This window comes from Mandrillus leucophaeus, unplaced genomic scaffold (genome assembly GCF_000951045.1).
Source record: "Mandrillus leucophaeus isolate KB7577 unplaced genomic scaffold, Mleu.le_1.0 Scaffold338, whole genome shotgun sequence".
Lineage (NCBI taxonomy): Eukaryota > Metazoa > Chordata > Mammalia > Primates > Cercopithecidae > Mandrillus > Mandrillus leucophaeus.
The window spans coordinates 1,416,054-1,428,407 of record NW_012103565.1 but is presented as its reverse complement, the minus strand read 5'-3'; the positions used below and the strand labels follow the sequence as shown (position 1 = coordinate 1,428,407).

Sequence of the window (12,354 nt, the reverse complement as noted above, 5' to 3'; positions counted from 1 at the left end):
GATTCAGGTGAGCACTCATCATTTTCCTCCCTACAGTTGGGGATGTTGCCTCGTATCATGGTGTAACCAGGGATAGTCTCTGGCACACACCTCTCAAGATCATGGCTCCTTTAATCCCACTAGCCTGCAACTGTACTTCATCTAGAGTCCCGAGTCAAAGAAAACAATCAACACCTTGGTCCCTAATTGCAATCTGGAAATCCCCTCAACCACTCCCCTGACAGGAAGGTGACTCTGAGTCAGCCCTTCCCAGAGGCAGGGAGGTGGGGATGGGGGGAACGAAGGAAGAGTGCAGAAGAAGAAGGGGACGCTGAGAAAAGGAAGAGATCAAATAAATGTGTTGAATATTGAATGAAGGGTAAGATTACAAAGTTCGACAACGTGTATCCCATGTCACGAAGTCCATTTGCACAGTGTATTGGAACATTTAGCTTTCTGGTTGCACTATGAATTCTGAGGAAAGAATTTTCCCTGGAGACCAGCTTCCCTGGCTCAGACAGCGAAGCCCTGTGCTTTAGATCTTTGACAGATGAAGCACAGTTCTCCGGGGAAAGAGCAGCTCCAAAGCCCTCCACATATGAAGACCAAAAGCAGAATAACACATTGCTACACCATCCCCTCTTAATTTAATGTGTTTGGAAACCTCTAAAAAAAAAAAAGTACCTGTAAGCCATTAGATCCTCTGAGGTTTACAAGACTGAAAATGTCCTGGTCCCTGAGTACACAAAGGGCTGGTGGTGGAACTATATCCTCCTTTAGAACGCATGGCCCTAATTTGGGAGGATCGTGTACATTGCTGCCCGTCAGGCAGAATGGGCACATCTGACAGTGGGAGGTAGAGTAACCCAGCTAAGCCAAGCTTGGAGATGAGTAATGAGAGGCTGGATTGGAGAAAGTTGGAAGGGAAGGGCAAAGTTGGCAGCAGGCAGTTAAAGGAGGGTCTTAAAGGCCAGTTCAACAATTTTGGATTCAATTCTACAAGGTGCCTGTTATCAGACCTCTGGGAGCCATAAGACATTTTCCTTCAATTTAGAAAAAGTGCCCTCTCCAGGTGAAGGCTAGCTAAGCAGTCTCCACTGGCTCCCTTGGCAGGTGCCCTGGTACAGTGTACAATCCACACAACAGTATATGGCGACCCTGGCTGGTTAAAAACTTAGAACAGAAGATGATGTGGCAAATGGAATTGTGAGAAAATTCCATTTAGGAAACTTAAGTAGGAGCTCCATATGATTCAAGAAAGGCTAATAATTTGTTTATCTATTACTATGTACAAACCATCCCAAGACTTTCCTGGCTTGAAACAACGATCATTGTATTTGCTCACAAATCTGCAGTTTAGCTGGGCTTCTGTTGGGTGTGCCAGTGGCACTTGTGTGACTGCAATCAGTAGTGGGTTGTCTGGGTCTAGGCGCAAATGGGGAGCCTCTTCCTCTCCACATGGTCTCTCCAGTGAGGTGGCTGGAATACTTAAATGGCTACTCAGGGCATCCAACAGTTCAAAGGAGGACACGGCCAAGCCTTCAGGCTGAAACTGGGAACTAGCGCCCTAGTTTTCCTACCCAATTCTATTGATTTAGTCAAATCACAGGACTAGCTCAGATTAAGGGGAGGGGACTACACAAGGGTGTGAGAATGGCTAATTGGGGCCACAGGTATAGTAGACTGCCACAGTTCCTTAGGAAGCTAAGATGGCCATCCAGGTGGAAGTGGGGAGGACTTCATTGGAGAGCAGCCACTGAACAGATTTGTCTAAGAATAAGTTCCAAATTATTTGTAGTTGACTTTGAGAATACTATATATCCTAGTCAGTTTATTTTTCTAAATGTATTCAGCAAAGATTAATAGCAAAATAGATTATAGTACCCAAAATCGAGTTTCATAAATCATTGTAGGAATAGGTCTCATTTTCCGAAAATGTAAAAGGAAAGTGAATAATTATGAGTGGATTATATAATACTTTGGAAAGACAAATTCAGGGACTCAGCCTTATCCTCAATCATTTTAAAGTGATATACTGCAGCATTTTATTGGAACTTGTAGAAAAAAGATATAGTCTTCTCATGAATGCTTATGCTTCTTTATCAAACATTTACATGACAATCAACAGAAAAATTGAGTGTGATTTTCCAAACCCAAGGTAGAAGGCTGAGACTGACGGTACTTTTGGGGTTGGAATAAATGAAATATCTGCTGTCCAGTATTTTTTTCACCTCCTGCACCTACCTCCTACCTACCTCTCTTCCCAGACCTTCCTCTCCCCTCCTATTTTTTTTCTTTTTTCTCTAATTTAAGGCTATTATATTAGAATATCAGTTTGGCTTCCATAACTCAGATAAGAATATACATATTTATTTTTCTCTTGTGTAACAGTGCAGAGGAAGCTAATCCAGGGGAGATGTCTCTGCTCCGCGTGAACACTCAGGGACCCAGGCTCCTTCCATGTCATTGCTCCCTCACTCCCTAAGTATGTTGCTCTTGCCTACATGGTCAAAAGTGGCTCAGAAGGAAGTATCCTTGTTTCAGCCAACAGACAAATGGGAAAGAAAAGGCTTTGCACATTCCTTTCACTTGTAATCACCTCCCATTGACCAGAATCTACTCACAAGGTACCCAGAGCTGCATGGGGAGCTAAGACATATGGTCTTTTGTGGGATGATCTTGTGTCCAGTTCCAATTTCTGTTGCTATAGCAGCTCTGGGGTTGAGGGGAGGCAACCAGCAATCTCTGATAGATCGTTCAGTTTCATTTGTGGAGTTAAGAAAGAGAAGGGAAAGAAGATGAAGAAGACATTTTCTTCATCTGGACCTCGAGTAGTGACATCGAGGGAAAAACAACTTTTTAACTTTTCACAAGATCAAAGTCTTCCTATTTATCCCCTGACAGGGAACTGGTCTGGCTGCCTCCTCCACAACAGTCCTCCAGAAGACACCTGGGGAGGGGCACGGAAGGCCTCCTACCTCACGCTTCCTCACGTCTTCACCTTCTCGATCAATGGAGGGACACTGATTGCTTTGTGGGGCGCCAAGTGTTGGGCCACCAGGCATTTGCTGATGGATTAGCCTTAGTGAGTCTTCCCTAGAATCAGGTGTGAGATACACTGGGGCAGAGAGTGAAGCTGCCCGGATGGGGGCATTCAAGGTGGTGATTTTTTACACAGGCAGCCTCGGCTATCTGCTTTCATCGATGAGAAATGGTGACTCTTCTTCAGGCAGCAGCAAGAACTCAAAACATATTTAGGTGAAACAATCCCTGCACATAGAGTGACCATATATCCAGTTTGTCTTCTACTTGTCTATGGCATAATTAGGAATAGCACCCCAAAGAGATGATCTTGTAGCCTAGGGTGCTAGTGACACAGCCAGCCTGGCCTTATTTGCGTACTTGGGCATACAGTATGCCCAGGGGTATAGTATGCCCAGGCATACAGCATGCCCAGGTGTACGGCATGCCCAAGGGTACAGTATGCCCAGGTGTACAGTGTGCCCAGGCACATGGCATGCCCTGGTTATGGTGTGCCCAGGTGTACGGCATGTCCAGGGGTAAAGTATGCCCAGGTGTACAGTGTGCCCAGGCACATGGCATGCCCTGGTGTATGGTGTGCCCAGGTGTACGGCATGCCTAGGTGTACAGTATCCCCAGGTGTATGGTGGGCCCAGATGTATGGCATGTCCAGGCATATGATAGGCCCAGGTGTATGAAATGCCCATGTGTATGGAACGACTAGGTGTATGGCATGCCCTGTAGCTGCAAGCATGGAGTGAGCTGCAGATCCTCAAGTCATCAAGAGGAAGCGAGAGGTCTCAGAACTGGGTCAATAGCACCGGGGTGCCCTGGGAAAGGAGTGTTTGTTCGGAATTTAGTAACCTTCACTAAACCTGGTGAATTCACAGGTGACATCAGTGGGTGCGAAATGCTCAAAAAGAGACGTCATTTGTCTGATGAGCTTGTCTCTAGCAGAGCCAGAAAAGCATTGAATGCTTTCCTGCTGCCATGGTGTATAGAGTGAGATGGGAAATCACCATGAGGTGGAAGCAACCCAAATGCCCATCAACAGATGCATAGATTACCAAATGCGGTCTATACATGCCATGGAATAGCATCCAGCCTTAAAAGGGAAGGAAATTCTGACACACCCTACAACATGGATGAGCCTTGAAGACATGATGTGAAGTGAAATAAGACAGACACGAAAAGAGAAATACTGTATGATTCCACTTATATGAGGTGCCCAGAGTAATGAAATTCATGGAGACAGAAAGAATGGCGGTTGCCAAGGGCTGAGGGGAGGGGAAAGTGGGAAGTTAGTGTTTGATGTGGAGAGAGTTTCAGTTTGGGAAGATGAAAAGAGTTCTGGAGGCAGATGGTGGTGACTGCACCGTGTGACTGTACTTAATGCCACTGAATTGTACACTTAAAAATGGCTAAAATGATAAACTTAAAAACAAATAGATTCCCAAGGCCCTCTAGAGGAACTCCTGACTCTAGGAGATTGGAGAAGCTGGGAATTTTTCCTTTAAAAAAAATAAAGTGTCCCAGAGGATTATTACCATCAAGGAAGTTTAGGAAAGTATTGAAGTCCACGCTGATTTATAGGCACTCAATAAATGGTTGCTCAATAATAGTTGCCATTGTTATGAATAATGTAAATGGTTTCGTTCGTAGAGGTTCCACTTGAGAATTACAGTAGTAATCATGGTTAATATTTGCAAGCACTGACTACATAAGCTGGGCTTTTGCATGTGTCATCTCACTTAATCCTATAACTTGACCTGTCAGGTATGATTACTGTCCCCACCACAGAGATGGGGACATTTAGAAGCGGACATTTTTAAGTAACGTGCCCAGCATCCTGTATCTATTGTGTGATAGAGCCGAGGTGTGAACACGGAAGCTGTGTCACCGGAAGTGGGTATCCTTGCCGCATTATGAGAAGCTCCACCAGGGCAGGAATTGTGGGTGCTCTTGCTCCCTGCTGTATCCACATTGCCTTTCTAGATATGTAGTAGGAGCTTTATAAATATGTGTTAAATGAGATTCAATCTTTTTGTGGTCATAAAAAATGGTTATCTGAATATTTGTCAAAGGAGAAATGCCTTGAGACTGTTTCCACCACTTCCCAGCTTCTTTCATTTGTCTCTAACTTCAGAGGTCCTGAAAAGGCACCAGATGTGGAGTTAGAAGACCTGTGTTCTATTATCGGATCTGGCAATTATTGCTGTGTGACCTTGGCAAAGCCTTTGGTTTCTTCTTCAGTAAAATGTCCGTCATAGGCGAAGTGGCTCACACCTGTAATCCCAGCACTTTGGGAGGCTGAGGCAGGCACATCACTTGAGGTCAGGAGTTCAAGACCAGCCTGACCAACATGGTGAAACCCTGTCTCTACTAAAAATACAAAAATTAGCCAGGTGTGGTGACACAGGCCTGTAATCCCAGCTACTCTAGAGGCTGAGGCAGGAGAATCTCTTGAACCTAGGAGGCAGAGGTTGCAGTGAGCTGAGATTGCACCACTGCACTCCAGTCTGAGCGACCGAGCGAGACTCCATCTCAATAAACAAATAAATGCCCATCATAATAAACCCTGCCCTCTTCTGCCCCCTGTTGGTTGGGTTTTAAGGATTCTCAAGCCACACAAGCTATAGTGGTTGGTAGCTGAGCCCAGGGTTGAGAGCGGGATGGAGTTGCCCTTCTGCACTCAGAAGGGCCGGGAGCTGTCCTGAGGAACACTGTGAAGGATTCACCAAGCAGATCAGAGCCCAGAGACCTAGAACAGCGCCGCGGGAAGTGTGGAATGATTCCAAACTGCATACCTCACTGGCGACCAAAGACATTTAAATTAAAATAAAACCACATTTAATACTCGTTAGACCAGACTTTGAGAAAAATAATACCCGGGGTTGCAAGGGTGGGGAAAGTTTCAGGGGAAAGTTACTCTAATATGCTGTTAGTGAAGTGACAGCATCTATTGGAATAACTTTTGTTTGGGGTATTTTGGAAATACATATCAAAATCCTTAAAATTGTGCATTCACTTTGATTTGGCTATTCCAATTCTAGTAATCTGGCCTGAAAAAAAAATTCTTTTCTTTTTTTTTTTTTTTGAGACAGAGTCTCACTCTGTTGCCCAGGCTGGAGTACAGTGGTGCAGTCTCGGCTCACTGCAGCCTCTACCTCCTGGGTTCAAGCAATTCTCCTGCCTCAGGCTCCCGAGTAGATGGATTACATGCATGTGCCACCACGCCAGGCTAATTTTTTGTATTTTTAGTAGAGACTGGGTTTCACTATGTTGGCCAGGCTGGTCTCAAACTCCTGACCTCGTGAGCCACCTGCTTCGGCCTCGCAAAGTGCTGGAATTACAGGCCTGAACCACCACATCTGGCCTCATAAATTTTTTACAACTGAGAATTAACTAAATAAATTACACTCATATAATGGAACACGGCAGTTACTAAAAATGATGTCTTAGAGCAATAATTAATAATGTAAAAAGATATTCACAATGTAATAAGTGGAAAAAGTTCAATGTAAAACAGTATATACAATACATTCCCTTTCATGTGTCTGTATAATAAATATTTCATGTATTGTTTTTAAGTAGACAAATGTGTTGTTTTGAAGCCATGTAGAAAAAGAATATTTAAATACACAAATTTTAGTATATTAAGAGAAAAAGGAAAGTTGAAAAATATATAAATAGTAATTACAGTATAATGTAAATGCTGAAAATATTATTTACATATGTAAAGAATATATATCAGAAATATATATGACCAGAATATATGATTAGAAAATAAAACATTGGGCTGGGCACAGAGGCTCATGCCTGTAATCCCAGCACTTTGGGAGGCCGAGGCAGGTGGATCACTTGAGGTCAGGAGTTTGAGACCACCCTGGCCAACATGGTGAAACCCAGTCTCTACCAAAAATACAAAAACTAGCCAGGCATCATGGTGCACACCTGCAATCCCAGCTACTCAGGAGGCTGAAGCAGGAGAATTGCTTGAACCCAGGAGGCAGAGGTTGCAGTGAACCAAGATTGCGCCACTGCACTCCAGCCTGGGCGACAGAGCAAGAACTGTTCCAAAAAGAAAAAGAAAAAAAAAAAAAAAGAAAGAAAAGAAAAAGAAAAGGAAGCATGTATAAGCTTAAAAAATTTTTTTAAACCATCATCTTGTTATAAAGTGCTAGCTCAGCTGTTTTGTGCTTGAATTCCTGCCCACTACAAGTAGGTTTGACTGATACACCAAGCTAGAGCCTTATCAATTCCCCTGAAATAACCTGTGACCAGGCTAAAAATTGGATAGTAAATCCTTAGGGCCTTGTGGATCTCTATTCTGATCATTTCTTTTCTTCAGTTCTGTTCTTGTTTCTGATTATCATGTTAGAAACAATTTTTAAAACACCCACCCACTGTTATTCTATCCTCACCAATCTTGTGGTGATCAGTTCACCCTCATCTAAAGTCAAACCAAGAGGCGGGGGCAGTGCATACTGAAAACAATGGGAGAGAAAGGAGATGTTCTGATAGCATTAGAAAGATGGACTGATACCTGTGGTCTGTTTTGCCCACTGCTGTATCTCCCTAGCTTATCTGTTTTCTTTGATCTTCTCCAGAGAGCAAGCTAAGCCAAAGCCACACGTGGTGAATGATTAACCAGTGTACAAGGCAATCTAGAAACAGTTCCTCTCCTCCCCCAGGGACCCCAGCACTGCACATTGTTTTCACTCTTGTTATAGGTCAGTCAGAATGGGCTACTTTTGCTGTGACAACAAATAACTCCAAACTCTTATTGGCTTGTTACACAGATTTCTTTCCCAATCATATTGCATATCTATTGCAGGTCAGCTGGGGGCTCTGCTTAGCCTCTCGCGACTAAGGCTGACCCAAGCTTCATCTCAACAGATTGATCATGGCAGGGGGAAGATAGCATGGTGAATCATGGATCATTCCCAAAGCTTCCAAATGTAAATTACACATATCACTTCTGCCCACACTTTGTGGACCAAAGCAAGTCATATGGTCTCTTCGAATTTCAAAGTAGGTGGGGAAGTACAATCTTAGTATGTGCCTGGAGGAGAGCCAGAATATTTGTGAACAGCCCTAAAAATGCCCGCACATCATCACGGTTTGTGTATTCAAACCATTTCCCCCTTTCAGTTCAATGTCAGCTCATATAGGGCAGGAATAAAGTCTTCTACATAGTTAAATCCGCCCCTATCACCTAACCCAATTCCTGATACACTGCAAGTACTATTTATTGAGTGCATGAAGGAACAATGTGTCCCACATAATTGAAACTGCCTTTGCAAAATTATAACTGAGAAAATTATGACAGTGAAAGATATCAGACTTAACTGACCCCATCTTGCTTCTAACCTCTAAACAGTCCTTGTTCATTCCTGGGCGTAGTCTGAACTAGCCTTGGGAAGGAATTTAGTTTATAGTTTAAAGCTAAACTGTCCCTGTAAAACAAATGAAAAGCTACCAGCCACCAAGTTAGAATAAGAGGGGCTGGAATTCTAAATATTACCAGCCATTATTCCGGAGGTTATAAGATTTGCAACTTCCCAACTTACTCTTGAAGGTGACATCACTATTGTGAACCTAGGATCCGCCTTTTGGGATGTCTTTTCCAGTTTTTGCATTTCTAACAACTGAATGGCCCCACCTGGACCTGCCAACCAGTTGTGTGGCCCCACCCAGGAACTGACTCAGCATAAGAGAACAGCTTTGACCTCCCTACAGTTTCATCGCTGGGCCAACCAATCAGCACTCCGGATTCACTGGCCTACCCACCAAATTATCCTTAAAAATCCTGATCCCCAAGTTTCTGGGGAGACTGATTTGAGTAATAATAAAACTCAGGTCTCCTGCACAGTCAGCTCTGTGAATTACTATTTCTCTATTGCAATTCCCCTGTCTTGATAAATCAGCTCTGTCTAGGCTGTGGACAAGGTGAACCCATTGGGCGGTTACAGAATGAGGAGGCACATGTAGGAATTTAGGTGCTTTGAGGTTGTGCTATGTTGTTAGTTGTCAGCTTTGTATCACTTTCATCTGCTTCTCACTGGATCTTCCTTTCCTAGAATCTCCTGCCTTTTACAGGTTGAGTTCAATTTTCCAATGAGAGAAACTTGCCTGAGCTTGGGAAGAGAGTGAAGAGAGGCAATTCTCCTCAGGTCATGGGAGCCACAGCATACAGAAGGTTCACAGTGGCTTCTAGGCTTCTTGTCAAGCACCAGGTTTGATAGGAGTTTTTCCAGAGTTTCTTGAAAATTGCAGCAGTTTCCTGGCAAATGTTAGAGAATCACCCGCTTAGGTGTTCAGTCTGACCTTCCAGCTGTTTCCATGACCTTCCAGCTGGTTTCACTCCCCCAGCTCTTGTTCCTTCATATAAACCCTAATTCTTATACTAAACCTCGTTGTCCCCATAACACACAGAGTGGCTTTAATGCAGGGTCTTCCTTTATTTTTTCTGAGAGTTAAACAAAATTTTTTTCCTTTTGGTCACACTCCAAAGAAACTTGTTACATTTACTCTGTAGGCAAGCCCTCTATGTAAGGTTTACTAGTGTGTTTCTTCTCAAGTCTTAACTGGAAAAAGGGCCTAAAGATCGTTTCAGAGCTCTAAAGGTGCAGTACCTGCTAGCAGCCTGCCTTGCTTCTCCATTCATTAACAGCCTCTCTGCTGGGCAAAGGTGCCAGTCTTATTTGTGACAAGTAAATTAGGAACAGGTATAGCTAGAGGTCGTAAATCTTTCAAGCTTTGCAGGAAGATTGACAAACATGTCTATCCTGACCTATAATTGCATTATCTTCCCACTAAATTCTCAGCTCCCTGGTTTGCCCCTTTCAGCAAAGCATGTTATTTTCTTCATCTTGGAAGGAACCTGAGTGAAACTGCTACTTCGCATCAAATATTGATGCCTGGTTCAATCGAGGTTTTTAGGGCATAGATTGTGCTTGTCGAGAATGTATATTTTATCCCTACACTTTTAAACTCCCTTGGAGTGGAAAATGGCTGGCCCTTTCAATGTTGTAACTCAAAAAGCTGATGGAGAGAAGCCACACACCTCTCTAACAGTGCTGGGTGGATTAATCAATTGCTGAAAGTGAATATTAAAAAAATTCAAGACTCAGCAGGATTCTCGGTGTTTGTGAAGAATCACTCAGTTCACTGTGGATGCCAGCACCAAGCTCCACCCCCCAGTGTCTGTGAATCAACATCTACAGCACCTAAGCTTATCCTTTTCATCAATCAGCAAATATTTGCTGGGAGCTATTCTGTGCTCATCACTGCCCTAGGCTCTGTGAGGGTTTTCCTCGGGCTGTTCCTTCTCCGTCTCCTTCATAGTTTTCTTTTCATCTATCAGGTCATTAAATAAATGCAATGACGACAGCTAACTGAGCTCTTAACATGGTGACTGTTTTCTTTCATTTGGCTGACCATGCAAGTCTTCTTATTTCCACTAGGGGGCAGCACGTCCGCAGGATCAGCCCTGGTCCTGCTCCGTGTGAACAGCAAAGCAAGGACCATCCAGGCCATTACAATAACGTGTGCACCTAGATGGAGAGGAAGCCTGTCAGAATTAGCGAATGTGTGCAAATTTTATGTGCCTGTGTACCTACGTGTGTGGCCGGGTGGATGTATATTCACATCTTAAAAGCTGTGGCAAAGGCATTGTCACTATTTTGTTCAACATGCATTGAGCACCTACCATATGCCAAAACTGGTGCCACTTGCCTTAGTTTTTGTCTTTAATATGAATTTATTTATAATTAGCATTTTATATGAAGAGCAGTGCCAGTGAAATGCATTGAGGTGTATTTGTTTTGACACTTAAGTAGAATAAGCATTTTCCTCTAATCTGTTGACTGCCTTTTAATTGGCTTATAAAGCACCTTTTCTATTAAGAATAACATTTTTAAATTAATTACATTCGGGCAAAACTCTATCTTTAATGAGCTGGGGATGAGACAGAAATGCAGGAGGGCATATTAAAATTATTTCCTTGAAGTTAAAACATTCCAGAATTTACCTACAAATTTAAAAAGCATTACCTTCAGCTCCATTTGTTAAATTGTCCACATGCACCCAGGGTTCTGGGATGCTTTATTTGCATACAGTGATGTGTTTACAAATGGAAGGTGCCAGGCAAAAAGGAGCCCCTCACCAGGTCCAAAATAAGAACTTCTGAGAGTGCTGCCTATGTTGTCCTGGGCTGGGAAGTGGCTACCCAGGGACTGAGGGCCAGGGACGAAGGGAGTGAATTACCAAGGGGGGTTCCTGCCCAAGACTGGGGGAGATGGTTGCCATTTCTTTTTGATGGACCAAGGCCAATGCCGCACCTGATTATTTCTGACAAATGAAGAACTCAATAGTGGTCAAGGGCCAGGTGTCTGAGGAATTTTAAAAGATGAGAGAAGGGCCTGGTGCGGTGGCTCACGCCTATAATCCCAGCACTCTGGGATGCCAAGGTGGGTGGATTCTTTGAGCCAAGGAGTTCAAGACTAGTCTGTGTAACATGACGAAACCCTTCTCTACAGAAGAGAAATACAAAAAGACAGCTGGGCAGGTGGCAGGCGCCTATAGTCCCAGCTACTTGGGAAGCTCAGGCAGGAGGATCACTTGAGCCAGGGAGAACAAGGCTAGAGTGAGCTGTGATAGCATCACTGCACTCCAGCCTGGGCCACAGAGCAAGACTGTGTCTTAAAAAAATAAAAATAAAAAATATGAGACAAGGGGGAAGAAATGGAAAGGGCCACAGAGAAGTTGTAGCCACATCTTGAAGGAATAACAACCAGCCTCAGTCTAGGCGATTTACTGACTCACTCAATCCTGGTGATAGCAGCGAGGAAGTAGATATTAGTATGACCATCCCCATTTTTCAGAAGGGAAGTGGATTCACAGAAAGACTGTGTAACTTGTCCATAGCACACAGCTAGTAAGGGAGCTGGATCTGAATTCAGACAGGCAGCTCAGGGTCTCTTATTATCCTCTCTACTACCCTGCTTTTCTGTATGTGAACCACAAGGAAGACTGGTTTATCAGTCAGTGAAACCTGACTCATGAAAACTTTATGAAAATAATTATGAGGTAAACACTGCGAAGTGTTACCTTCCATGAAATCCAGGTGGTGGGGGTCTTGGGTGTTTGATATATAACTTCCTCAAATTTTGAAATATGTTAATAATTTAAATAATGTATATGCCGATAAGACAATGTAATATAAAATTTACACTTTTAAAAAACTATACATATTGAGCCGGGCGCGGTGGCTCAAGCCTGTAATCCCAGCACTTTGGGAGGCCGAGACGGGCGGATCACGAGGTCAGGAGATCAAGACCATCCTGGCTA

General features: G+C 43.5%; 1 protein-coding gene across 1 annotated transcript in view; it reads right to left on the bottom strand.

Moving 5' to 3' along the window:
• Nucleotides 1-3,044, bottom strand: part of LOC105545767 — a 35,655-nt gene extending 32,611 nt beyond the window's left edge. The window contains exon 1 of the mRNA XM_011988796.1: nucleotides 2,958-3,044. Within this exon, the coding sequence (XP_011844186.1) occupies nucleotides 2,958-3,044 (87 nt within the window). The remainder of the gene's footprint in view (nucleotides 1-2,957) is intronic.
• Between the last annotated feature and the right edge of the window lie 9,310 nt (nucleotides 3,045-12,354).